Source organism: Diaporthe citri (assembly GCF_014595645.1).
Source record: "Diaporthe citri strain NFHF-8-4 chromosome Unknown scaffold_1, whole genome shotgun sequence".
NCBI classification, from domain to species: Eukaryota; Fungi; Ascomycota; class Sordariomycetes; order Diaporthales; family Diaporthaceae; genus Diaporthe; species Diaporthe citri.
In genome coordinates this window covers 3,514,889-3,540,080 of record NW_025064846.1, presented here as the reverse complement: position 1 = coordinate 3,540,080, position 25,192 = coordinate 3,514,889, and the positions used below count along the sequence as shown (strand labels likewise).

The window sequence follows — 25,192 nt, the reverse complement described above, 5'->3', positions numbered from 1 at the left end:
CTTTGTGGGTGTTGCAAAGGGGTTTGTGTCTTGTTTGTTGTGTTGGAGTAATTTTAGGAGAAATCTCAGGGAAGCTGCGTTGCCTGTGCGTGCAGGTTGGAACTCTGACCTGTGTTGCAAAAAGTCTAGGAGGGACTGGGACTGGAACTTGTGCCGCCTCTTGAAATGCAAGAAAACCTATTAACATCCTTTCGTTTCAATCACTCCACTGCCTACCTTAGGCTTTATTCTCATTAGCGACTATGTTTATGAGGAAGACTAGATCTCAGACGGCCGCTACAGCTGATAGCGAAGGAGAAGAGTTTGGATCAGAGATGGCCACTACGGCCAACGGCAAAGGGCAGGATTCTTGGTACTTGCCTCAGACCGTATCTAAATGACTCCCAGTAGCACATGTATCTGGCACATAAATTCTGAGATATCTGGAAGTGGCTCACACTCTTGGCTTCTACAGTTGAACTTTTGACATTGCCTGCAATCGCACTTTACCCCTTGTCAAAATGTCGACTTGTTCTGCCTTCGCCTCTGGCCCAGCCCTAGGAAACTAAAAGCTTGTCCACAATATCGTCTACAAGATCCAAGGAGAACGGGCTCGTGAAGATCTTTCCAGCCTGCTTCTTCTGCAGAATCTCCGGGTGCCCATAAGTGATGGAGACTATTGTCGTGGGGGCCCCTAAATAAGCAATGGAATGGCTTGACACTAAATGAGTTGCTGAGTGAATCGACATCACCTTCGGCTAGCCACGAAAATATGACGAAGAGATAGAGAATGGCAAGTACTGTGCCCGGCAGGGTACAGGACGACAAAGCTAAGACCCCACAACCTTGTTGAGCAACACCGGGATGAGTCACCACAGGTGAGATTTTTAGTAGGCAAGTGTCATCTCCTTGATCAGTTCGACTGGTATGCCTATAGGTGGGGAGGGTGGTCGTGAGATACTCAGATGCCCGACAGAGCTGCCCATCTTTTTAGCTCAGCTTTCGTCTCAAGAGTGACATAACTTGTGATGGAAACACGTCACACAATGTGAACATTTAGCTTTTGGTTGGACGAGACGATTGGTGACAAAATTACTTAAAATTCTGCATAGAGATTACTTCACAAAGGCTCCAATCTTTAAGAAAATCTGGAGCTGGACATATTTGTCGGAAGTGTTCCCAGTACACACATTTATTGGCTGCAGCAGAAGGAATGCCTGATCCTGTAGCTTATCTTGGACTGAAAAGCTGCTCTTACATGTAGAGCGGTTGTCAATTTGCACTACAACATTCACTTGGAACCGTTCTGGAGGCTGAAGTTTACTGGATTTCTTTTATTCTGTGAGAAAGCATGCTCATGGTAGCCTGTCTATGCAGACACTTGTATGATGCACCCAAGTTGCCTTCCAGTGGCTATCACGCATATTGAAAACCATCTCAATCATCAATGACGAGGTCTGGATTGTGATCGTTCGAGGGGAATACACACATCCAACCTGATGAACAATGACCCAAAGCAACCGACCATAAAACGCCGACCCTCTCCACCGTTTTGAGTTCGCAGTCCTGGGAGTGCGAAGGAAACTGTTCCAAATGCCGAAGATATCGATCCGGGTATCACTCAGGAAGCGGACAGCTCGTCCTGTCCAAATCCTAATCCAAGACTCCTTCAAGCCTCCGCCTTGGTGTCGACCTTCTTGGCTGGGGGCTCCTGGGCGGCGCCGCCATCATCCTCGCGAGAGCGCTTGCCATTGGGCTCGCTAGACTTGTCGCCCTCAGTGGCGTCCTTGCGGTCTCCTGCAGCCTCGTCCCGATCACGCCTGTTGTTGCGGTCGAAATCGCGACCTCCACGACCACGGCCTCCACGCCCACGCCCACGCCCACCTCTACCACCTCGGTTGTTGTTCCTGCGGTCGTGATCCTTGCGGGCCTTCCAGTCATCCTTGTCGCCCTTGAAGCGGTCTCCTCCGCGACCACGGCCGAGGTCCTGGCCCTCCCAGAAGGTCCGGGGAGCTTTGCTCTTGCTGGGCTCGAGCTTGCCTTCCTCGATCAACTTGGATTTCTCGTCAACGTATGCCCGCTTAGACATGATCTTCAGATCACGTCCCTCGTACTTGGGCGCGGGGTCAAGGGCCAAGAAAGCCTTGGCCTGCTCCTCAGTATCGAACTCAGCAAAGACGGAACCCTTGAAAAGATGGTCATCATCTCGGCGAAGTCGAATGGCATTAACTGGACCGAACTTCGCGAAGAAGGCCTCAATGTCGAACTGGGTAGACGGCTGCTCGTCGCCAAAGCCCTTGACGTAGACCGAGACTGGAAACTTATCGCCGGGCTTGGAGGACTTGTAGGGGACCTTGCGAGAGACTGTCTCGTTGCCCTCTTCGCCAGAGATGACCAGGAACTGGCTGTCATTCAGAGCCTTGACGACAGCCTCGTAGGGCTGGAAACGGTGCATGCGACCGAAGGAGCAGATCGTCTTGAGAGGGACAGGTTTGTTGTCGAATCCTCCAGTCAGATTCCACATGTATTTGTCCTGGGGAAGGTTGTTGTCTCCGAAGTAGAACTCGACCTGAGTAGTTGTTAGCAAGAGCGCATATAGCCTCAGTGTCTCGGGATTGTGCTTGTACCTGGACACGGATCAGGTGAGGGTCATCCGTAACAGACAGAACGGAAGGGTCAAATTTGCGCTTGTTGCTGTCGTGGTGGCGGCCGTGCGCTCTGGTCTTGTGAGCATTGGCGTCATTGTCCTCCTTGACGGCATCGTCCTCCTTGGAAGTGTCTCCATTTTTCTCAGCTGTCGCAGCCTCCTTGGTCTGATTAGCCTCGATAGGCTCGTCTTTAGTGGTCTCGACAGCGGGAGCAGCGTCGGTGCGTGCCTCTGCGACGGGGGCAGACACTTCGGGCTGGGTCGCCTCAGCTTGGGTGGTTGGGTCGGCCATTTCTTCTGTAGTGAATTATTGAATGGCAAGGTGAGAGGGGGAATCGGAGTGTTCAATGCTGGGGCAATTGAACGGAGGCTGTGGAAGGTGGCGGGCGGTGCGAGCAGAGTGTGACTCTCCGCCGAGGTGAGTCCTGCGGTAGTGGGGTACAGTGCACAATGGTTGGCCACCAAAAGGGAGATAATGTTACGGCGAGGGACTCGGGGCTGCACAGTGTGCCCTTGGTAGCTGTAGAGGAGAGGGTGGCGATTGGTTTCAGAACAGCGCAAGTAATCAGACTGCCCTGGAGGATGGGGATGATGGGAAAAGAAAGAAGGTCGATCCAACGCCGACCGCTGAACTTTTCTGCGCCGATAAGAGCTGTGATAAAAAGCCAGCAGACTCGAGCACAGCAGCCAGGGTTTGGTGCATGTACCTGGGTACCCCACAGTCCAGCCCGCGCGCGAGGGCGGCCCTGCAGCCATCTACGGTCCCATTGTGTGGAGCTCCAGAGCTTGTCGCCCCAACGGGTTAGTGTGCTGGGCCAGAGAGCGAGAGCAGCCGCACGTCCTAAAATTTTGGAGAGTCGCGACTGCATAGGGAGAGAGGCCAAACGGCAGAGTTCGAGCCCCATTCATTCATTCATTCATTGTCCACTGTCCTAACCTGACATCGTCACGGACCCGGCCAACTCGACTCGAATCCCTTGCCTTCTTGTATATCGAGTCCAGTCTGTGCCGCTCGAACCCCTCCGCGGACCAGAATGAAGTTGAGAAGGACATTAAAGTTCCACAGTTTGAGACGGGGGGTAAGCACTGCACCAGGCTCCATCTCGTCTTGTGTCTCGTTTCCGCGATGATATTCCACGCACCGACGGCGTGCCTCGTCATGGCCCATATCCTCCTGCCCCTCCGTCTTTGTACCCCCTCCAGCCCGGCTGACCAGTGCTCCTCCGCCATGTAGAAAGTCCGCCAGACATGGAACAAGTACAACCTCTACAACCTGTCCAGGGTTGAGCGAAAAATACCCAACTACATCTCCAGGACCTTCTTCCAGCAGAAATGGAACGCCAAGGCACTGACCCGCGCCTACCACGGCGAGCACATCAAGGAGCGCAAGTGGGAGCGCATGTTCAACCGCCGCATGCTATCCGTCGTCAACATGGACCCTCTCTACATGGCCCACAACGATGGCTCCGAGCAGGCCGCGGGCAGAGGCTCCGGCAAGGACAAGCCCAGCTTTGAGGATGTTACGCCCTGGCATGAGCGCGGCCAGATTGTCAGTAACAGGGCTAAGCCCGGCTTCCAATCGCAGCCCGACCTGGATCTGGTCCATCCCGTGGAGGGTAAGGATCTCTCGCGGAAAGAGACAAACCTGCAACAGTTCAGCGGCCAGACACCATACATGAACATGGCCTACGCCCCGCTGGAGAGGAGGATCGATATGGCCATCTTCAGGGCTTTGTTTGCCAGCAGTACACGACAAGCGAGGCAGTTCGTTATTCACGGTGCGGTCAAAATCAACGGCCAAGTTGTATGTGCCGAGCAGGCCTGCTGACCCCTTCGTCGAATGCTGCCTACTAATCTTGAACTATGTAGATGACGCACCCAAGCTACCTCCTCAACCCCGGTGACATGTTCCAAGTCAATCCCGAGTTCGTTCTTCTGGCGACTGGCAAGAAGAAGCCACCGCCACCGCCCAAGGCCCCCAAGAAGAGCCGCAAAGCTGCCGCATCGACAGAAGAGGCGGCGGCCGAAGAGGAGGGTGAAGGTGAGGGTGAGGAGGCTGCCGCGGAGGGCGAAGATGAGGCCGGTGAAGGTGAAGCCGACCAAGTCGCACCCGGGAATAAATTACCAAATCTCGATGCATTTGAGGCAAGGCTCGCAAAAGAGGAGGCAAAACGAGAGGGCGCAGATTCTGCCGAGATCCAGCCCAACGCACCAGGCAGTATCCCCCGTGTGCTGAGATTCCTGTCGAAGCAAGCCAAGGACATCCTAGAGCAACAAAAGGGCGAATTGAAGGTCAAGAAGAAGCGCAAGTTCCGCAACTTCATCAAAATGTCCCGCGCGGCGCTCGCAAAAGCCGGCCGCGCGGGCGGCGAGGCGGAGGTCGCATCCGACCAGACGGTTATTGACGAAGTCAACGCCATGCTCCGCGACCTGGCCATCGCCGACCCCACAGTGGCCAAGAAAGCGGAGGAGTCGGGCGCGTTTACCGCCGACGAGGTCGCCAAGGCTACGGAAGAGACTCAGCAAGAGGGGCCGGAGCAGCAGGAGGGGAAGAAGAGGCCCGCGGCGAAGAAGGGCGCAGACTACGTCATGTCGGGCGAGGAGGTCTCGCGGATGAACAAGCTGCTCAAGGAGTGGGAGGACAACCCGGAAGACCTCTCCAAGCCGTACCTCACGCCCTGGGAGCCGCGGCGCTTCATGGGCGCCTTCGCCTTCATCCCACGGTACCTTGAGGTCAACCAGAACATCTGCGCGGCCGTGTACTTGCGACATCCCGTGGCACGACAGAAGTACGCCGAGGTGCCGACGCCGTTCCCACCGCACGTCATGCAGCTGGCATTCAACTGGTATCTGCGCCGGAGATGATATGAAATCTGGCAAGCCTTCCGATACCCGCTTGGTGCGATGTGGCATAGGATGACTAGTGACTATGAGTATTCAAGGGGCAATCATGATGTGGTGGATTGCTCAGTAACCTGCCTCGTATATAATGTCCAAGGCGGGTATTTATATGTCGGACGGCTAGACATAGACGAGATGTACAAACACAGGCAATTGTAACACACTTCATAAATCTCGCTCTTTTCAGGCAGGATTCGCTTTGTTGCCCTTTGTCGATACGAGGTACGGGCGGTCCTCCACAATAATCTTGCTGCCAGGACAAATTTTCCTGCTCAATTCCGCTGATGGCATGCAGTTTTGCCGCACGTGGGAGCTCCACCCCCAGCCATTACATGCCTCTGCGGATTAAGACATCAATCTCAAGATTCGCATCTGTTTATAGAGATATGGCCCCGCCGTTGGATTATCGGCACCAGGAGCTTGACGGAGATGGGGCCAATTGAGTCGCTCAGTTGTCATGTGTGTCTGCACTCGGGTGTAGAGGTAGTCATTGCTCGTCACGAGGAGGATCGCACAAGTATGTGATGGAAATCCATCATTTTCTGATCAGAACCACTAAACTAGAGAAGAGCTGCAGGGCGACGACAAGGAAAATACAGTAGTACTCGACACTAAGCGGGCCGGGGAAAAATAAAAGGAAGAAAGACGTGCTTAGGAGAATCAGGGGCATGAGGGGGTATGTTAGTAGAGTAAAGCCGTCAAATGCGATCCCAGATTCCAAACAAAAAAACCGGTCTTTGAGATACTAGATGCATCCACAAGACATCTACGCCCACGGCTCAACCGTCCACCTAACCGGCCTCATCCTCCATGATTAGGTATCACAGCCACTGCTCTCCGTCACACGTCGTCGCACATCCCACGACCCGCTGCCAGAACTTCTGAGGGGACGTAGAGACGCCTCGCCGAGAAGAAAGAAGGAAGTTCCCCGAAGTGTTGGTCGTGGGCTACCAGCGAAAGTGGACTGGTCCCCTGTGGCAAGAAGGGGTCTCAACGTCCGTCATAAATTATAGAAAGTCGTATTTCGAAATGTCGAGCCGACACGTGAGTTGCGAAGAAGAAAAAGCCAGCGCTGTGCGTACGCTCGCACCAGGAAGCCGTGCATTGCCAAACCAACTCCTGGTTCGATCGGGGGTGAAAATGTACTCTAGGCTGTTTTGGGAATCGCAAAGACCCAAGCTCAAGGTCCTCCACCAACCCATGGTGTATATTGCAGAGGGGTGCAGGAAGCCCGGGCAGGGTCGAAGAGAGCCGCTCAAATGCGACACGCCTTCTTTCTCCAAAGTAGGTAATCCTGGTCTTGGTCGAGGTGCCATTTTTGCCACGCTCCGAGGGACCGTTTCGATTAGCTGTACCATGGAGGACTTTTCGAGGATTAGATAGGACGTGATTAAAATGGTGACAGTGAAGACGAAATTGGAAACAAGCGGCAGGCTGGTAGTGCATGGGCATAAGGCGTATGCAGGCGTGGATCGTGGAAGAAAGGCGCTCAGGGAGTCGAGGCTTATCGGAGGGAGAACCCCTTCCTCTTGCCTTCCTTTTCGATTGGCCGCCCGCTCTCGACTCTCGACTTCTTCTCCTCGAGCTCCAGCCTTTGGCGCTCCAGCTGCTCCTTCATTTCTCGGTGCCTGGCGTACAGCTCCTCTTCACTCTGCTTCAGCTTGGACTCTTTCTCGGCGACCTTTTGTTGGAAGACCATCTTCATCTCGGCCTCCATCTTTGCGAGCTTCTGTTCGTGGAGGGAACGCTCCTCCTCCTGCTTGACGGCTGGGTTAACCTCCTTGAAGACGCTTGGGTCTTGCGAGACACCCATCTGGATGAGCTTGTCCGTTCGGTAGTTCTCGTAGAGAAGGTTGTTGGTGTGCTCCTTGAGCTCTTCCATGTGTGTCCGGATGAGCATCTGGCGGAGCTTGACGAAGTCGCAGTGTTCCTCATTGTCGACCTCGATGGCACCCCATGGGTACTCACGACCGCGCACCTTGCGCCCGTCGGCGTTTGTGATCTCACCGGTGGCACCAACGACAGCAAAAGGAACCTTGGACATTATCTCGTTGTTCTCGGCGATGGTCTCCTCGTCATCGAGCTCGTAACGAGGGCCTTCAAATATCTGCACGTTGTGGTGCTTGATGTCTGCTAGGACCTGTCGAATTGTTAGGATCTGGGTCGAGGAAGCGAATCTTGGAAACTTACTCTCGCCTTGAAAGCAGTGATCTCCTCATCTGTCAGAGTATCGGACTTGGCAATGACGGGAATCAGGTTGACCTTAGTGTGGAGACGCTTCATAACCTCAATGTCGAGAGGCTTCAGCGAGTGGCCGGTTGGCTGAATGAAGAAGACACATGCGTGGATGCGGTTGTCCACGATGTTCATCCGGTTGACTTTGTTCTCGGCATCCAGGTAAGCATCGAAGCGCTGCTCGATGTTATCCGTGATTGGCCGCCAGGACTCGTCGTTGTTGACAAAGTCACCGAAGCCAGGGGTATCGACAACGGTCAGACGCAGACGAACACCTGCTTCCTCAATATCTGCGCTGATAGACTGGATGGTGACAGTCTTGGGGAGAATGTCGAGACTTGGCCCCTTGCGCTCCTTGGGAGGGTACAGGGAGGTGTTGAACAGAGTGTTGACAAGGGTAGACTTTCCGAGACCAGACTCGCCTGAATTTTTTGTTAGAAGTGATGGACTAAAATGTGGCAGGATTTGGGTAAGTACTGACCAACAACCATAACGTTGAAGTTGAAACCCTTGCGAACACTCTTGCGGTGCCATTGGTTGGGAAGGTTGGCAAAGCCAACGTAGCCCGTCAGCTTTCTGCGGACAATGTTCTTGTTCTCAATCACGCCAGATGAGACTGTAGGTCTGAGGTTAGGACTCTGCTCATATTCCGCTTGACCCAGATCCGCAATGGGAGAGGAGGGCTTGCCGATAGGAAGCTCGGGAGGGGTGGTGACAGGGGCGCCGTTGGAAGCTGCACACGAATTATGTCAGTTAATAATTCCATGATTGGGACTGTGACGCGAGCCTCAGAGCAACAAGGAAAAGCAGTTGTTAGGAGCCAGTGCAGAATCAAGGAGCCTGACACTCAGACAGCGGCAAGATCTCGCGCTGGAGCTCGCCCAGCTCCATGGCTCTCAATGGGGCGATTTTCGGAGGAGTTTCGACATCCAACATGCTGCGATAGCTGGGAGGTGGCCTCTCGTTTTCGCGGTGAGCAAGGCTGCTGGACCTGGTGGCAATTGCCGGCGGTGGAGATGCCGGTGTTCTTCTGCTGGTTGTGACGACATTGTCCAGTTGAACACTGCGTGACCGTGTTTTATTCGGATGGATCAGGTCGAAAGGCATGGTGATTTGGCAGTGCATTTGCTGGCTGCCCTGTCTCGGTCCCGAGTCCCGATCGACCACAATGGCATTTCAGAGACAAGCCCAATGATGTTGCACAGAGGACTGCCGCTGATGGAGGTAGGATGGTTGGTCGACGGAATCGCAGTGGCTAGGGATTCGACGCGCCGGGAGTTGAGGTGGTTGGGATGAGTTTGGTCGTCGCTCCGAGTCCAGAATTGATTCTTGCATTGCTCCCGCGACTGCTATCACTGTTCGAGGCAGGAGTTTGTTTGCGCTTACCCATTGTGAATGTAAAATTGGCCGAGGTCGGAAAATGAGGGAAGGAACGAGTGACTGTGGTCGGGGAGGACGACTGTTAGCATCCGCGTCGTCAGGAGTAGGGAGCTGGGCGCCCAATGACCGAGCCGCCCAGTATTTGCCGGGCAATTCGGAAAGGACGTCAATGGGCGAGTCCCGTGAGGCGTGCATAGATAGGAGCCAAATCAAGCAAGATGGAGGGCAATGCGCTTGTCCAGTTGCAGATGAGGCAGGAGCCAGAAGCAGGGCAGGAGCAGGAGAGACGGGCTGCCCTTCTACGACGCATTGACGAGGGAGGGAGGGGAGCCAGTGAGGATGGGGAAATGGACGTACCAGGAAGGGACACGCAGCTCTGGACGAGTTGGGTCGGGGCGAGTGGTGCGCGGTGGGAAAAGGCCTTCGTGAAGGGGAGGAGAGAGCGATGGCCGTTGGCGTCAAAAAAGAATACTATGAAATAGGACGAGATGAGAAGATGAAGGAGAATTGTCGTGTCGTGGGAAGTTCTGCACGGCACGGAGAATGGGCAGATTTGGGAGAAGGTTGAGGTGATTGCAAAGGGGCTGTAGGAAATTTGGGCAAAAGGGTACTTCCCACCGGGTGACAGTTGGTCCGTGCGGGGAGCTGTGGAAAAGGGGGCTCGTGCTTGCTCCGTGCAGGTGCAGGTGCAGGTGCTGGGTGCAGGACAGCCCAGGTGCAGGCAGGTACGGGTGGGTGAGCGTGGCAGTTGTGGTGGATGTGGCAGAAGCAGCAGCTCGGCCAAGAGCCTGTCACAGATTCACAGAGGGAGGGAGGAGCGAAGAGCTGGGCTCCGGCTGATGGGCAATCTGGTGGAAGGTGGAGCTAGGACGGGGACCCCCAGAGGGTCAACCGTTCGTTTAAGGTCGGTTCACTTGCCAGCACTAGGGGAGGAGGCAGGGGTTGTGCCACGACCAGAGTGACGGGCAGGGGGTCCAATCTCAGATGGTGCTCTCAATTGGCTCCACGCCTCTGATTAGGATGCCGTTTCGTGCAGCGCCGATCCACATCAGGCCGTCTTCATTGAAGCATTTCATCTCCAGCCCGTTTGTCGCCCCGAACTCTGTCTGCCGTCGGCGCTGTTCGGTCCTGACACGAACCCAACGGCAAGAGTCAATGGGGCAACACGTGGAATCGTCTGTTCTTTCTCTCGTAAAACACCAAACATTGTGAGATCCTCGCGGCGATCCTCGTGGCGCACAAACTCAACCCATCTTTGCAATGTCACGGCAAAGCTTCTGAGTATACATCCAGGTAGATCAGATGGTTCGCTGTCCACAACAGCAGCCGCAGCAGCAGCGTGTCGTGTCTGTATCTGTACCTGTCGTCGAGTTCGTCACTGAGCATCGCATGACTCCCTTGAGTTGGTGAAGTCATCACTCCAAGCCATGTAGCCTCTCCATGTTACTTTGCACACCTCCATCTGGGGTTTGACCGGCTACAGATCCCATCTAAACTTCCGGATCTCAACCCGCAGCCGGCGAAGAGACCCAAGCACTCACTCTTGCGGCTTGCCCGGGTGTGACCCATCTGCAGATTCTAGGCCTGTGGAAAACTTCCGGGGGTGCTGCACATGGCATTGGACGCCATATGCTTGAATTCGCGGGAACAAGATTATAGGGTCGGACGGTTGGGTTAGGTACACCCCATGGTACTGCCCCCAGCCACCTCGATGTTAAAAAGGGAGCGAGGCTCATCACTGCAATGCCTACCTAGGGACCTAGTAGGCGTTGAGAGAGGAAATCTAACCGTCATCAACGCATTCCAGTGGAAATTTGCAGGTACACAGTCTTTTGCCAAGTCGTCCGCAGAAGCAAACCCGCCTCAAGGCGTTGGAAGAAGCCTCGCGCAAGGTTTGGCATGGCGGCGCCAGCTTGGAGCGGGAGGAAGCTTCTAGGCGTTAGTGCTCCGCGAACCTGTTTCCCGCCACCAAAAAAAGTAGATGATATCACACTCACCTCACCCTTTCGCGATGCCCTTCCTCAGCCGTATTTAGCACGGATCAGCAGCATCAATTCATACATTTGAGCTCATGTATCTACAACGTCCATGCGTACTGAGACCAGCCAATTGATACGCAAATCCCCTCAACCTTGGGCCTGGCCCGTCGTACCCAGGTATCTATCTGACTGATATGATCATTCACGCGTGGCTTATGGGAACACTCACCTGGCCGACAATCTAATTCCCTCACCTGGGCGACGTATTTTGACTTCACGCCCACGACGCAATGAGGTTCTCTCGACAGGCCATACCCAGGGCTTCGTTTCAGGCTGTCCGCACCTGCCAATCTATCCATCGCCGTCAGTTAGATCCGACCAGGCTGCATCAATGGGCTGCCAAAAGGGCAACCGCTGCGCGTCAACACGCCAGCCCTCACCAGCACCAACAACTCCGACATGGCTTCTTCTCTTCCGACACCAAGCAACGTAAATCGAAGCGCACCTTGCCCGCCACAATTTTCATCGCCACCGTGCTGATCTGGTCCCTCTACCCATCAGATGTCTATCAGGAGCTGCAGCCATCGGCCAACCAGGCAAGACAAGCCACCACACACGGCGACGACTCACTCCCCAAGGAGAGCCCACCAGAGGATGTCAAGCAGGGAGACCAGGTGGCCCAAAGTGAAGCCTCTGGGGCTTGGTACGACTTCACCACGGCCTTCCAGAATTTCAGCGTAATTACGGATCAGGAATGGCGCGCAGTCTCGGACAAGGTTATCGACTTCCTGCTACCCGAGTGGTCGAAATTCATCCCAGGATACATTCGGAAACTTCAGGGTGAGCTGTCCATGGCCCCTGGGTCTTTGGCCGATGAGATCTGGAAGGAAGCGCATGACCCTGAGATTAATCCCGAGATCCGTTATTCTGCAAAGGTCCGCGTGTCAAACGAGCTGTGCGACGAGGAGAAGGAGTTCTTGGCTCGTAGGAAGAAGATCGTCACGGTGGCGCTGGCGAAGTATCTGGGTCTAGAGGAAAAGGAAGTCCACGAGGATGACGTGCCTACTATCGCAGTGTGCGGCTCGGGCGGCGGCCTGCGAGCTCTGGTCGCAGGCACTGGAAGCATGATAGCAACAGGAGAGGACGGCCTCTTTGACTGCGTTACCTACACCTCTGGTGTGAGTGGCTCATGCTGGCTCCAAGCTTTGTTCCACTCGAGTTTCTCGCAAGGCAGTCTAAGCCGCGTCCTGGATCACCTCAAGGCGAGAATCGGGGTCCACATTGCCTACCCGCCGGTAGCTTTCTCGTCGCTGGCATCGGCGCCCACCAACAGATACCTACTGAGCGGCCTCGTTGAGAAGCTCAGGGGAGACCCCAACGCAGACTTCGGCCTTGTCGACGTGTACGGGACGCTTCTGGCTGCGAGGCTACTCGTCCCCAAGGGTGAGCTTGGTGTTGATGCCAGAGACTTCAAGCTGTCGAACCAGAGGCAGAACATCAAATACGGGCAAAATCCGCTCCCAATCTACACGGCAGTCCGCCATGAGATCCCGAGCGCTACCGGTGCGGCCGATGAAAACCGTCATCCTACTGAACAAGAGAAGGAAAAGGCTGCCAAGGAAGCATGGTTCCAATGGTTTGAGATTACTCCCTACGAGGCGTTCTGTGAAGAGTTCTCCGCCGGCATCCCAACCTGGGCCCTGGGACGGAAGTTCGCGAACGGCCGAGATATTCCTCCAGAAGAGGACTTCCATCTACCCGAAGCTCGCATGCCGCTCTTGCTGGGTATATTCGGCAGCGCCTTCTGTGCAACCCTCAGCCACTACTATCGCGAGGTCCGTCCCCTGGTGCGGAGCCTGACGGGCTTCTCCACGATTGACGAGATGATCTCGGGTCACAACGACGATCTGAGCAAAGTCCACCCCATCGACCCTGCCATGCTGCCAAATTTCACGTATGGTATGGAGGGCCAGCTCCCGCGCACGACGCCCACAAGCATCTACAAGAACGAGTACTTGCAGCTGATGGATGCCGGGATGTCGAATAACTTGCCGATTTACCCTCTCCTGCGACCTGGCCGCAATGTCGATATCCTCATCGCGTTCGATGCCTCTGCGGACGTCAGGACAGACGACTGGCTGTCAGTCGCAGACGGGTACGCACGGCAGCGTGGGATCAAGGGCTGGCCCATCGGCGTGGGCTGGCCCAAAGCCACCGAGCCGGACAAGCGAGTCGCGAAGGAACTGAGCGAGGCCGAAGCCGCGTCGACCAAGGAGGCATCGGCCAGGCTCGACCAAGCGAAGGCCGACCAGGCTGCCCGCCGCCGTGAAGCTGGCGTCAAGCCGGAGGAAGCGGAGGGTACGCACAAGTTCGAAAAGGGAGAGGCCGAATCCGGAGAGCTGGGCTACTGCACAGTGTGGGTTGGCACCACTCAAGAACGCTCCTCTGAGCCGCCGCCACCCTCCAAGGCGCTGGATGATAGTACAGCTTGGCATCTTCAGGAGCCAGACGCAGGTATCGCGGTGGTCTACCTGCCCTTTCTTAAGAACGACAAAGTTGGGGGCGTAGACCCTGGAACTAGCGATTATTTGAGCACATGGAACTTTGTGTATACTCCGGAGCAGATTGACAAGGTTGTTAAGCTGGCCAAAGCGAACTATGACGAGGGAAGGGAGAAGATACGCAAGACGGTCAGGGCGGTGTATGAGAGGCGGAAGAAGATGAGACTTGAGAGGGAGGGCAAGGAGAAGTCCGAGAGGAGGAGGCGCAGGGTACAGTTGGGGGTTGATGGCAAGTTGGGCGAGGGCGATCATTTCAGCTGAGCTGAAGGGGCGCGAATGATTTATAATGGTCAGGCGGAGGCCTACCACAAGATGTAGAAGATACCCCAGCAGTATAGTAGTAATATCACATAGAGCGTCAACACGGCCACTTCCGTCTTGATCACTGCTGGCTATTTGTCCGATTTGCTACATGATGGTAGCTGGGTTGCGCATGGTGCTGTACAGTTTGGATTTGTGGCGGTTGGAGAAGTTGGGCCCTCCAGTACTCTTGTTCTTGATTTCGGCGTTTTTATTTTAAAAACAGAATATACAACTCCCGGGGGAGTGAGAGGCGAGCGCCCACGAACCACACCTGGGCCATCCCCCAGGGGTCTCTGGTCATCATCATAAGCTCTTCGTACACTCGCCGAGTCTATAATGCGCCGCTGATGCCGCCCGACCTGCCCAATATTGACCTGAGATTTTCTTTGGCTTGACCACATCATCCGACTATCTCATACCACCTCGCCGATATCCACATACACGGGCTCCCAGGGCTTGGCACCCTCCACCAGCGCGTCACTCGGCACCCGGACGTCCTCGCCAGGGCTGTACAGATACCACGCCTTGAGCGCGTTCATCGCAGCCTTGAGACGGGCCTGGTGCAGGGAAGCGGCCGCCCCCTCTCCCAGCTTGTCGTTCCCGCTAAAGATTCCGACCACGAACACCGGCGTCCTGGAGAGACGTCCGGTCTCGGACAGCAGCCTCGCCACTGGGGGGTCGAACTCCTCCCTCGCGCAAAGGCGGGACAGCTCTCTTGTGGGTTGCGAGAAGGAGAATAGCTTTTGCAGGTCGAAATGCCGCGAGAGTATGTGCGCCTTGATGAACGACCGCGCGGTTTCCCTCCCGCAGTACGTGTAGATGGCCCCCACCACAGCGCGCACAAACGTCCCGTGGATGTTATATGCCTTGTTCATTTTCTCGTTCGCGTCGCCCAGGGTCAACTGCCGCTCCACGGGAAGGTCGATATCTGCCTCATCATCACTCGGCTCGACCTGTTTCTCTTGGTCTGGCTCCGTGTCCCTCATGCCCTTAAACATGTCGCCAAAGTCGTCGTCGTGAACAACGCTGCTCGAGATACCCTTCCTGAACCTTTGATTCTTCGTTGGGCCCCATACAGTCTCGGCTCTCGCGAAGCCCCACTTGGTGTTGAACGACCTCTCCTTGTCCAGCGAGAACTGCAACAACCCAGGGTCGACCTCCGCGCCCGGGGCGGCAGCATTCTCAACGCCCCAAGACCGCGCGACATGGTAGAGGGTCTTGTCGCCACCGTATGTCTTCATGGCTGAATGTAGGATCTGCATTGGTAGCCTGGGGAAACGGCACATGAGGAGTTCGGAGGTATGGTAGCTGATAAGCGTTTGGCCCAGGAAGGCGAGGTTTGAGTTGTTGAACAGCGGCGCTGGGTCGGCGGAGGCGTCGACGAGGGTGCGCGCGAGGGTCTGGATGGGGATCCTGTCGGAGAGAGACAACCGAGCATGGAGAGCGGCCAGCTTGGCGGACTTGGAGGCATCCCGGGGTAGGGGAGAGGGCACCGGCCCTATAGGTTCTTGGCCGGATATTGAAGGCCACAGCGGCGGTTCATCCGCTGCAGCCTTTGAGAATTGGTCTGAGGAAATAGGCTCGCTCGGCTCGGGTTGCCCCTGCCTGATCTCGGCCTCGATGTCTCTTGCTGCGGCTGTCGACTGGCATCTTGGTGAAGAGGTGAGCTGGTTCGGTCTAGAGAATTGTACTCGATGCTGTGACGAGAGGCTTCTTGATGCGACCCCCGGGCGAGCTGTGAGCAGGTGCCCGGACCATTTTTCCAGCCTTAACCTCTTCATGGGGAGAAAATGTGCAGGCTGTGCTCCCAGGCCACTCAATTGGGATACAGCACCTTTACTTGGACAAGGGACGCGGAGGGGGTTGTCGTCATGGGAGGTCGTGGAGGTGGTGGTGGTCGTGTGGATGGGCGTCGCGTGGAGCAGAGCGAGCAGCCGTTGCGAAAAAAATGGTGAGCTCAGACGCACTATCAAAGACGTCTGCGCATGGCGCTCGTGTGAGCTCTGGATGCACCCCTGCCACTGTTAGCTGCCCACTGCGTCGAGTTTTCGCTGACATAATTGCCCACGGATGGACTGCCCAATGCCCGTTCGCTCTCCCGGCCGGCAGAGAAACCAAGCGTTGACTGATGTCCAGCCAATCCGCGACCAGCCGATTGACTGACCTCAAGTCAAGCTCTCGTCGCCCGCAGACATCACCATCCCCCGCAACAACCCATCATTTCCCATTGACGAAGAGACAAGTCACAATGGTAAGCACTCCCAGGCGGACTCTTCCTCAATCGATTCATGCTAACATACTGGCAGGGTGGTGGTCCCAGAGTTCCGTTAGTAGCCCACGCACAACCCCCTTCGATTCGACGACACCCGTCTCTGCCCATGCGACCATGCGAACTGACAGTTTACCCGATAGCTATCCCAAGCACGTCTGGTCACCAGCTGGTGGCTGGTATGCCCAGCCGTCTAACTGGAAGGTCAACACTGCGGTCTTCGGAGCCTTGATTTTGGGATTCACAGCCCTCACCTGGAGGCTCAGCGCGGACCGCGAATTCAGACACAAGATGCCAGAACCAGGCCGATTCTACCCAAGCCGATAGTACGTTTTCCCAAAGAAATAATCCATCAGGCAGATCGGAGCCACGGAGTACTGACTCGAATCCAGCTGGACCAAGCAAATAAGGGAGCACGAGAAGGGCCAGAATGCAGGATCAGCTGCAGCACTGAGTGCGTCTTCAGAGGTGCAGACGAAATAGGGGTCAAGTGTACAATATTTGGAGACCTGGGTGCTGAATTCAACCCACCCAGAAAGGAACCAATGCGAGTCATCACAACAGGCTTGCTGTGAACCTTCATCCAGATGCTCTGTCCAGAGCGGAGCTGTGACCTTGTCGGATTCGCTGAGGTGTAAACATCTCAAGAAATGACAAACATCAGACACATCCTGTGACTGTTGTGTAGGCCAGAGAGATTTTCTTCCAGCTCCTAACCCATAGCATCTTATGCTCCTTGTACACTTCCCTGGTCAAGGTGAAGAATCGGGAATTCCAAGGACAATCTGTTAGTCTATACTCGCGCTATGGTTCCCTGTCGGCTGTCCTTCGGTCTCAACAGATTGTATTATGAACAGCGTTGTGATGTCAGAATTGACACATGCGATTGAGTTGTTTCAGGCCGTTGCGATGGAGTACTGTAATCCGATCTTCCTGTATTCCTGAATGTTCTGCTGCTCAGAGTGCTCGCTTCGCCACGGTGTTGCACTTATCCAAGCTCTCCACGACCAAAACATGGCCCCACGTCCAACTGGATCAGACACCGAGTAATATCCAGGCACGCTAATCTTCCCACGAAGCAGAGTCTTCGGATCAAACTGCGTTCAGGAATTCGATCAAGAAGCCGACGAAAGTGGCCATGCCGCCTGTGCCGGAAGTCGCAGTCGCAGTCGCAGTCGCAGTTGTTGACGTCGACGCAGCAACTGAAACAGAGGTGATTGCTATAAGACCAGATAAGAAAAATCAGCAATTATGTAGCGTCAACACGGAGTTCTATTCCTGATGAGAATGCTGACCTTGACAGCACCTATTGAGCCGGTTGCCGCAGAGCCTGTTGCCGCACTCGGCACCGCAGCAAGCCGTGGGCTGTTTTGAAGTAGTTTCCCGGACAGTGGATGGGACCGCGTCTGGTACAGAGGTGGTGACCAGTGACAGGTCGTCTGTAGTTTGTCCAAAGTCAGTACCAACGCTTTGCCTTGTTCTGTTTGCTGAATCCTCCACATGGACACAGACGTTTACAGCAGAGAAGCGAACGTGTCCTGCAGCCGTCGTTGCAACAGCACCAGTCCTCTGTCCTGTCGAACCGAGGTGGTAGGGCGAGGACGGGGCTTATGAGCAAAGCCATGGCCGTGGCAGAGACTGCGATAAGTGAAGTGGTTGGGAAATGCATGATTAGTGAAAGTGCGTATGTGTGTTCCTTTCTTTTTGTAAGGGCTGCTTCTGTTTGTTGTTGTGCCTGTCAATGTTCTGCGACTGTGAGACTGATCGTTCACAGGCTCGCCAGCTCGAAATAAGTGGTCAACTTGAAATAATCGACCTCAACCTTACGATGGTGTTGAGACTTTTGTGTAGGTTCCTTAAACAATCAAGTGGGAGGTAGTAATGAAGACGAGAATGTGTTACTAAAGAGCGCCTTACTTTTTGATGAGACGGCATGGCTATGCGACACTGCCTCCACGGCCTCCGGGCCTCCTTGACAAGCGGGCCGGCCCTACGTTGACTGCCAGTTGTTTGTATAGTGCCACAGGTAACCCCAAAGCAAAATATACTACAGCATCAAATGCATGTGCAAGATTCGTAAGGATCACTTTGGGCAGCCCGAATATCTTCTGGACAGCCATCTCCCTCGTATTAATATCTAGGCCCCTCGTGCCAGTACGTGTCTTGGGGAGGAGCAGAGTTTCCAATATCCTGAGCCATCGCCCACTCCGACTTCCCTACCAGTACACTCATCATAGTATCGTTTTCACATTCACAACTCGCTTCAAAAGCTCCCGAAACAGCCAGCACAGGGTTCCAATATCGCCGTCGGCGATATCCTGCACTGCTTGGTCACCGAACTGGTCGAGACAAGCCGATGGCTGGTTTGGGTACAAAAGCACTTGGTAAATGAGGCTGCGCATTAGGCCGCCTGGGCCTCTCACCGGGTCGTCGAAAAGGCTGTGCTGCCCGACGAAGAAGTGTAAGACCATGATCGCCGGATTATTTGCCAGCGTCGCTGCGAGCGAGGCGCAGAAGACGGAGATGGGTCAAACCTTGCCATCGCACTCATCCTGACAATGGCCATCGACGAGGAGGACCCCGGAAGTTGGGGCGGATAAGAACTGCTGGAACTGAGGCGTTGCGAGGATGTAACGACCACGGCCGAGGAAGACTGGCGACATAGTGCGGCCTTTGCGGAGGACATCATCACGATCTTGGTAAGGAGAGAGGGGCTGGATCTCCATGAGCTCGATGAGTCGCTCGGTAGGGACGACCATAGTACGATGCTGTACCATGGGCTGGAACACTGCAACAGCAGGTACGGGCTGTAGACCTGTCCAGGGATGTCAGCGTGGTACCCCCGGAAGCAAGCAGTGGATGCTCACTTCTCTTGTATAATGCTTCGATGGCCACACGATACAGGGACGTATGATAATTCTCCACCATCATCATGTGTTCCATTTGGTGAGTAATTATATCATAAGTACCCTCCCATTATCTGCTTCTGAACATCCTGTTCAATGCTATCAAGTTCCGACTTTATAAAGTGCTCCATTTGCAGAGGACCACTGGAAGAGCCATACCGAGGAGCTCGGCCGCTGGAACGGGAGGCAGATTCGCAATGCGTTCTCCATCGCCGCATCGCTAGCACATTTCGACGCGGAAGGAAAGAATGGAAGAGCAGTGCAGCTGCGACAGTGCCATTTTCAAGAAGTCGAGAAGGCTACCGTTCTTTACGACAAATACCGGCACTTGATCCTGACTGCATCTGACGGCTTCAGGGCGAAGCAATCCGAGGCTCGCAACAACGACTTCAATAAGCACACTTTCACGCAGCGCGGGCGCGGGGCTGTCAAGGGGAACAACGCATATTACCCCGGGTCAAGCGTTCAGAATACACCGAGCCGCGCCCAAGGTCCATACGAACAAAGAGGAGGCAGCCCCCTGCCACCATTAGCTAAGCCTATGTTTACTCCCAGAGCTGCACCCGAGCCGACTGGCTTCTCCCAAGCCCAGCAAGTTGGCTACAATACACCACAGCAGAAGCAACACGGCCTGTACTCTACGGCTCACGCACCCCCCCCCCCAAGACGCAAGAACGACCGTTGGGAGGAGTCTACCCACCGACCCCACAGGATTTACATCCTGCGCATCAAGCGGGACAGACGTTGCAGCAAGGAGGCCAAGGCGCCTGTCTCAGCGCAGGAAGACAAGGTCTACTCCCGGAGGTTGAGTTTGGGTCGCATGAGGAAGCATTTGTAATTGTCGTCTCCTGAGCCAAGTTAGATGAGCCGCATATAATATAGACTGGAACAGTCGCAATGACAGTTGCTTCTGATGTGAATTAACTTACATAGCTCCAGACACAAATTCAAACTTTTCAAGGTCACAAGATTCCCAGATATCTGTCACGAGAGGGAATACAGAGACAAGGCAGCTATCCTCAATACGTCAATTCCAAGCAAGACGGCGCTACCTTCTATGTAAGGAAGAGAGAGGTCTGGTAGAAATTGTAGTCGAGGGGTTTTATGCCTGAAGGGTGTGAGGCCCAGAGCCTCAGTGAATGCTAGCAGTCAATGGGGCCCAGTCACACACATACTCACAATATCCACACACAACTCAAGGAAACAAGTGTCCAATGAGATAAACTTTCAGTGGAACAAGTAGAAAGAACAAGTTTGTGTACAGTCTTATTATCAAGAATGTGTTGAGACCATATCTCAGTATCCAGGTGAAAACCAGCACCTGGCAAGCTGATACGATTTCTGCAACACATGCAAAGGCAAAGCAAAATTCAAGGAACACCGTTGAGACATCATATTGCCTATTTGAGACAATAACCTTTGTGCTTAGGGGCAAAAAACGATCCTCCACGGACTCGAACCGTGAACCTTTACCACCGGAAAGTAACTATGATGATGTTAGAATATGATTTGATACCGTTTCAAGGAGGAATAAATATTTACCGCGCTACCATTGCGCCAAAGGACCCGCAATAAGATTTTGATCCAAAAGATAATTCAAGTTGCTAAGATGGAACGCGGTATCTGGCGGGCGGAGGAGGTTGGGCGGGGCCGGGACAACAGCATAGCTCCCGGAACACACGCAAGGGCAATCGGGAACTAAGACTAGCTCCTCCGTCTTGCGAAGATGATGGAGACGTCGTGTCGCAATTTCAAGTTCATATCAGACAGCTCTCGGTAGCGGGACTTGCACAATCCCAAACTGCCCCCATACCTAGGACAATATGTTCGCCAACCTCGCAACACGCCACACAGTAGCACTCATCGCGGTAGCTACACCTACCGTGTATCTATTCCTATTGAGACGGTCGGTGATGCGGAACGTCGAGAGTTGCAATACCCAGCAGTATGGGCGAGGAGCCCAGACCGGGAAAACAACGCAGCACTGGCAGGCCGCCGCATCACCTCCATCCGAGCCTCCATTACCAAGGTCACTGCCGCAGTCGGTGGTGGCTGATGACACCCCCGGGTACGTTCTATGGAACGAGCGCGTGGTATCCAAGCCAGTGGCTTTGTCTGAGCTCCGCTGGTCCGGCGGGAGCCTGGACGAGCTTCTCACACGCTACGTCAGGGCTACGATGGTCGCCTTTACGTGGACACCACAGGCATATCTCATCCGGAAGATGCTCCCTGCCGGCGTCGGAGAGACCTTCGAGGCCGACTACATCAATACGATGGACTTCGCAGAGCTGGGTAAGCGTGTTGACGGCGTGTACACGGTGCAGTACCGGGGCACAGACCCTGGCGGCGAGCGCGTGGAGATGAGACTGAGCCCACCGGAGGAGTACACAGGCCCGAGATCCGGTGGCATAATCGTGGCGGCGATCGAGCCTGTGGGAGCGGGCGCTCCCGACGAGGTCGTCTTCGTCAATGAGACGTGGCTGTGGCGGAATCCGGACGAGAAGCCCACGCTGTTGGAGGGCTCGATCGGTCGTTGGTTTCACTCTCTCCTTGCGGCTTGGCTCATTGGCAAAGGCATCAAGCCTATCCGACGCGAGGAGTTTTTGGCAAAAAAGTAATGGCCCACTGCTCAAGTGGAACGCGGGGAAGGAATCGTGCTCCTTGACTGGTCGGTTCTGCCACTTGTGACGGATATGCTCGCTCCGGGCTGAGTGCAGCAGTGCAATGACTGCTGCTCGCCGATTCAGCCTGTGCACTGCCGGTCGATCAATATCGGACTCTGCTTCTGCATGCATGCAGAAGCACAACTGCTCGAGGTTGCTGATTGACTTTGCAGCTCAACTTGCGGTCTCGACTTCTGCAAATTGCAGCGTTAATTGTCTTCCCCACACCCCGGAATCACAACCCTTATGCGTCTCAAGGCGCCGCATACCTGCATCCGCCCGCATCTAGTCTACTGTTACTTCTTGCGCTTTCGGCACACAAGCTATGCAGGGGACCTGTTTGAGGCGGATCTCATTGTACGGAAGAATTGCGTGCAACAAATACGAAACTCGAGTACGCCGTCTCCTGCCGGTCGCGTGCCTACCAACATCACGGGCCGACCCCCAGGATGTCTCACTGGCACTCGTCTACGGAAGACAGCAGGCAACATTTGGGCCACCACCAACCCCTCCAGCCTTGAACTTTGGTTCCGAAGAAGCATCCTTGCATCTGCCCAATCTATGCAACAGCTTTACTGTGCCTTCTCATCCATTCCTGCTTTTACTAAGCGCATGTCCACCCACCAATGGCCTATGCTTTGACCGCTCAATGAAGCCATCTGGCCCTCACCGGTGCCCTCAACTGGCATGGGGTCCTGGAGGTTAAGCAGTGACTGGAAGCGAGGCTCGAACAAAACCTTGTCATGGTGGTCCCAGCGTGACGTTACACGCTTATTCTGCGTCGGCCAGAGTTCGAGACCCCTCGCCACAAGCAGGGTCAGAGGTTTGTCAGAGCCACCCAGCTGGGTATACCAAGACATGTTGCGTGCCGCACGCGTCAATGCACAATTATTGCCGCGTTCTGCGGGCCTAAACGACGTAATTGAACAATGGAGAAATCGCAATTCTGTCCACGGGTGTTTCCGTGTGAAGTTCTTCACTCCTTGGTTCGGATGCCTTAAAGCCCCCTGCTCTCGGTGCCCCCCTAACCATTAACAGCCACCACCGAGCCAACAACCACAGAGATCGCCTTGACGGGCCGCCCTGCCCGTCAGATTTTGGTGTGCCACACCCAACCAAACTTCTCGCTCCTCGGTTACAAAGCCATTAGATAATTCAATCATGTTTCTTGTCACAGCGCATGAAATCTGGGGAAGCTGTAGACGCACATCTGGCCGGGCTGGCAGATCACCCAGGCGGTGCTCTACCACGGGTCTCAAGATGGGACGAACCGGTCAATAACTCGAAACCCCCAGCTCTGCTATACCCCTCGGCTACGACACCATGCGAGACTGGCAGGTGTTCAGCGGTTTTTCGTAAAACTGGGGGCCCTCCTGCTCTCCCGGTCTGGACCTTCTAAGAGGAGATGACATGGAAGAAAACACCGAAAAGCTCCCGCGGCGCCCTCCCTTTTCATGAGATCCAGATCTGTCTTATCCGTCACTTTTTGATGCCAATTCCACATCGCCATGTCGACTGATGGGCCCTATCCACCGCTGCCAGATCCCTCGACCCCGCCCCACGACTCTCTTGTCCCCAACATCATAGCGTGCGCGGTTGTGACCTGGGCAATCGCGGCTGTCTTTGTCGCGCTACGCTTCTACACCAGGACCAGGATTCTCAGCGTGTTAGGCTGGTCAGACTGGCTCATCCTCATATCGTGGATCTGCTCCTGCGGCGTGACTGCAAGTGCTATTGAGCAGAGTCAGAGGGGAATCGGGAGGCATGTCTACGATTATGACTGGCTGGCAAGCTTCACACCGTTCCAGAAGGTGAGCCCTCACCTTTTTCAGAACTCACGCATTCAAAATGATGCATCAGCTGACCAGGCCCCGATAGGCGGCGTGGTATGGCGTTTTGTTTTACACACTCTCTTTAGGCTTTTCCAAGATTTCCATGCTGTTGCTGTACCTCAACCTATTTTCGTACCACTGGATAAGAGTCGCGGGGAGGCTGGTCCTCGCTACGGTCATAATAGCGACATTATGGATGCTTTGTGTTGTCTTTACGGCCTGCATACCTCTGGAGGCATACTGGGTGTACACCCTCCGCGCCCAGGCTTATTGTCAGCCACAGAGCGCTTGGTGGGCAAGTGTGTGAGTAACCTCCGCAACCTACGTAACCTTATTCTTTTCCCAGTTGCACTCCAGAATCGGCTTCATATAACTTACCTTTCAGCGCGAGTAATGCTTCGAGTTGAACTTGTAATAACACCTCCTAGGGGACTTCACATGTCAACAGACTTTCTGATATTCGCATTACCGCTGCCGGTTCTGCCAACGCTGCGCATGCCTCGGCGCCAGAAATGGATGCTAACTCTAGTCTTTTCGTTGGGATTCTTGCAAGTGGAAACCACCCATTCTTGCCGTCAAAAGACCAATACTGACCTGAAGGCCCACCACAGTGTTTGCATTGTGTCAATCGTTCGGCTAATGAAGCTCCTTCAAACCGAGAACCACCCGTCACTCGACTTCTCCTACGACAGCGCTGACCTCGTCTACTGTAGGCACCATTCTTCTCCCTTAACGGTTCCCCGTCTGTCGTGTTTTGGAATGTTCGAGAACATCACTTTAGGACCCGCAGCAGGTGGTTAACAGGTACTAGGGACCTCAATCGAAGTACATGGTGCCATTGTCTGCGCATGTGCGGTCACCCTCAAGCCTCTCTTGAACCAGTTGATGCCGCAGTGGTTCTCTGCCCACCTACGGGACAACTCCCTCGGCCGGGACCCAGTACCCCTGACCATCGGGCAGAGGGCAAGCAGAAGGAAGTTCAGCAAATCGGATCAGCAGACCACCGGCCGAGACAGCTGGACTGCCGACCGGCCGAGCAAAGACCTGGAGGCCGGGTCGATGGGCGGCCGAGACACCGGGGGCTTCCTGAGTCTTGGCCCCGGGTTCGACATTTCTGAACAAGGATATTCAGGGGACGCCACGCCGTCTGTTCAGCCGAGCGATCTCCCTCCCGGAAGCATCAGGCACGCCGGCGCGGACCGTGACGCCACGCGCTCTATGCCGCTGCCACCGCCGAATGTGCGCACGAGCTCGCTCTCTGCGTTACGTGGGCTGGCGATCGGGGCCTACCTTGACGACTCCTCGCTCAGAAGGCATAAGCGCAGTTCAAACTCTGGGCGTCAGAGGTCGCTGACAAGCCCGGACTTCTACTACTCGTCCTCTGAGAGGCTAGACTGGGACTTGGAGAGAACAACATCTGATGGTTCGACCCCCTGGAGGGGCTGAGACTGTGACTTATGATCAAAATAATGCATTGTCGTACGAAACTCTTTAATGTAATATGTCACTCACCAACTCTAGGTATTTGTGCTGCATA

The 25,192-nt window shown here is 54.8% G+C and overlaps 11 protein-coding genes across 11 annotated transcripts; 6 read left to right on the top strand and 5 right to left on the bottom strand.

The window, feature by feature from the left end:
• Nucleotides 1-1,648: 1,648 nt before the first annotated feature.
• Nucleotides 1,649-2,918, bottom strand: INS49_000962 (uncharacterized protein; the record flags this gene model as incomplete). Its single annotated transcript, XM_043161796.1, has 2 exons — nucleotides 1,649-2,548; nucleotides 2,607-2,918. The coding sequence occupies 2 exons, from the start codon at nucleotides 2,916-2,918 to the stop codon at nucleotides 1,649-1,651; spliced, it is 1,212 nt and encodes a 403-aa protein (XP_043030302.1).
• A 742-nt stretch (nucleotides 2,919-3,660) lies between these two features.
• Nucleotides 3,661-5,491, top strand: INS49_000961 (uncharacterized protein; the record flags this gene model as incomplete). The annotated part of the gene is made up of 3 exons (XM_043161795.1): nucleotides 3,661-3,705; nucleotides 3,861-4,430; nucleotides 4,496-5,491. The coding sequence occupies 3 exons, from the start codon at nucleotides 3,661-3,663 to the stop codon at nucleotides 5,489-5,491; spliced, it is 1,611 nt and encodes a 536-aa protein (XP_043030301.1).
• Nucleotides 5,492-7,031: 1,540 nt separating this feature from the next.
• Nucleotides 7,032-8,698, bottom strand: INS49_000960 (uncharacterized protein; the record flags this gene model as incomplete). The annotated part of the gene is made up of 4 exons (XM_043161794.1): nucleotides 7,032-7,667; nucleotides 7,718-8,184; nucleotides 8,244-8,495; nucleotides 8,608-8,698. The coding sequence occupies 4 exons, from the start codon at nucleotides 8,696-8,698 to the stop codon at nucleotides 7,032-7,034; spliced, it is 1,446 nt and encodes a 481-aa protein (XP_043030300.1).
• Nucleotides 8,699-11,411: 2,713 nt separating this feature from the next.
• Nucleotides 11,412-13,943, top strand: INS49_000959 (uncharacterized protein; the record flags this gene model as incomplete). The annotated part of the gene is made up of 1 exon (XM_043161793.1): nucleotides 11,412-13,943. One exon carries the CDS (start codon nucleotides 11,412-11,414, stop codon nucleotides 13,941-13,943), a length of 2,532 nt encoding a protein of 843 aa, XP_043030299.1.
• A 455-nt stretch (nucleotides 13,944-14,398) lies between these two features.
• Nucleotides 14,399-15,766, bottom strand: INS49_000958 (uncharacterized protein; the record flags this gene model as incomplete). The annotated part of the gene is made up of 1 exon (XM_043161792.1): nucleotides 14,399-15,766. The coding sequence occupies one exon, from the start codon at nucleotides 15,764-15,766 to the stop codon at nucleotides 14,399-14,401; it is 1,368 nt and encodes a 455-aa protein (XP_043030298.1).
• Nucleotides 15,767-16,233: 467 nt separating this feature from the next.
• Nucleotides 16,234-16,737, top strand: INS49_000957 (uncharacterized protein; the record flags this gene model as incomplete). The annotated part of the gene is made up of 4 exons (XM_043161791.1): nucleotides 16,234-16,236; nucleotides 16,292-16,311; nucleotides 16,398-16,580; nucleotides 16,647-16,737. The coding sequence occupies 4 exons, from the start codon at nucleotides 16,234-16,236 to the stop codon at nucleotides 16,735-16,737; spliced, it is 297 nt and encodes a 98-aa protein (XP_043030297.1).
• A 609-nt stretch (nucleotides 16,738-17,346) lies between these two features.
• INS49_000956 (uncharacterized protein) lies at nucleotides 17,347-17,878 on the bottom strand (the record flags this gene model as incomplete). Its single annotated transcript, XM_043161790.1, has 3 exons — nucleotides 17,347-17,474; nucleotides 17,550-17,693; nucleotides 17,788-17,878. The coding sequence occupies 3 exons, from the start codon at nucleotides 17,876-17,878 to the stop codon at nucleotides 17,347-17,349; spliced, it is 363 nt and encodes a 120-aa protein (XP_043030296.1).
• A 607-nt stretch (nucleotides 17,879-18,485) lies between these two features.
• On the bottom strand, nucleotides 18,486-19,013 carry INS49_000955 (uncharacterized protein; the record flags this gene model as incomplete). Its single annotated transcript, XM_043161789.1, has 2 exons — nucleotides 18,486-18,751; nucleotides 18,812-19,013. 2 exons carry the CDS (start codon nucleotides 19,011-19,013, stop codon nucleotides 18,486-18,488), a joined length of 468 nt encoding a protein of 155 aa, XP_043030295.1.
• Nucleotides 19,014-19,029: 16 nt separating this feature from the next.
• INS49_000954 (uncharacterized protein) lies at nucleotides 19,030-19,998 on the top strand (the record flags this gene model as incomplete). Its single annotated transcript, XM_043161788.1, has 2 exons — nucleotides 19,030-19,054; nucleotides 19,298-19,998. The coding sequence occupies 2 exons, from the start codon at nucleotides 19,030-19,032 to the stop codon at nucleotides 19,996-19,998; spliced, it is 726 nt and encodes a 241-aa protein (XP_043030294.1).
• Nucleotides 19,999-20,983: 985 nt separating this feature from the next.
• Nucleotides 20,984-21,778, top strand: INS49_000953 (uncharacterized protein; the record flags this gene model as incomplete). The annotated part of the gene is made up of 1 exon (XM_043161787.1): nucleotides 20,984-21,778. The coding sequence occupies one exon, from the start codon at nucleotides 20,984-20,986 to the stop codon at nucleotides 21,776-21,778; it is 795 nt and encodes a 264-aa protein (XP_043030293.1).
• A 1,553-nt stretch (nucleotides 21,779-23,331) lies between these two features.
• INS49_000952 (uncharacterized protein) lies at nucleotides 23,332-25,101 on the top strand (the record flags this gene model as incomplete). The annotated part of the gene is made up of 4 exons (XM_043161786.1): nucleotides 23,332-23,634; nucleotides 23,702-23,709; nucleotides 24,267-24,357; nucleotides 24,460-25,101. 4 exons carry the CDS (start codon nucleotides 23,332-23,334, stop codon nucleotides 25,099-25,101), a joined length of 1,044 nt encoding a protein of 347 aa, XP_043030292.1.
• Between the last annotated feature and the right edge of the window lie 91 nt (nucleotides 25,102-25,192).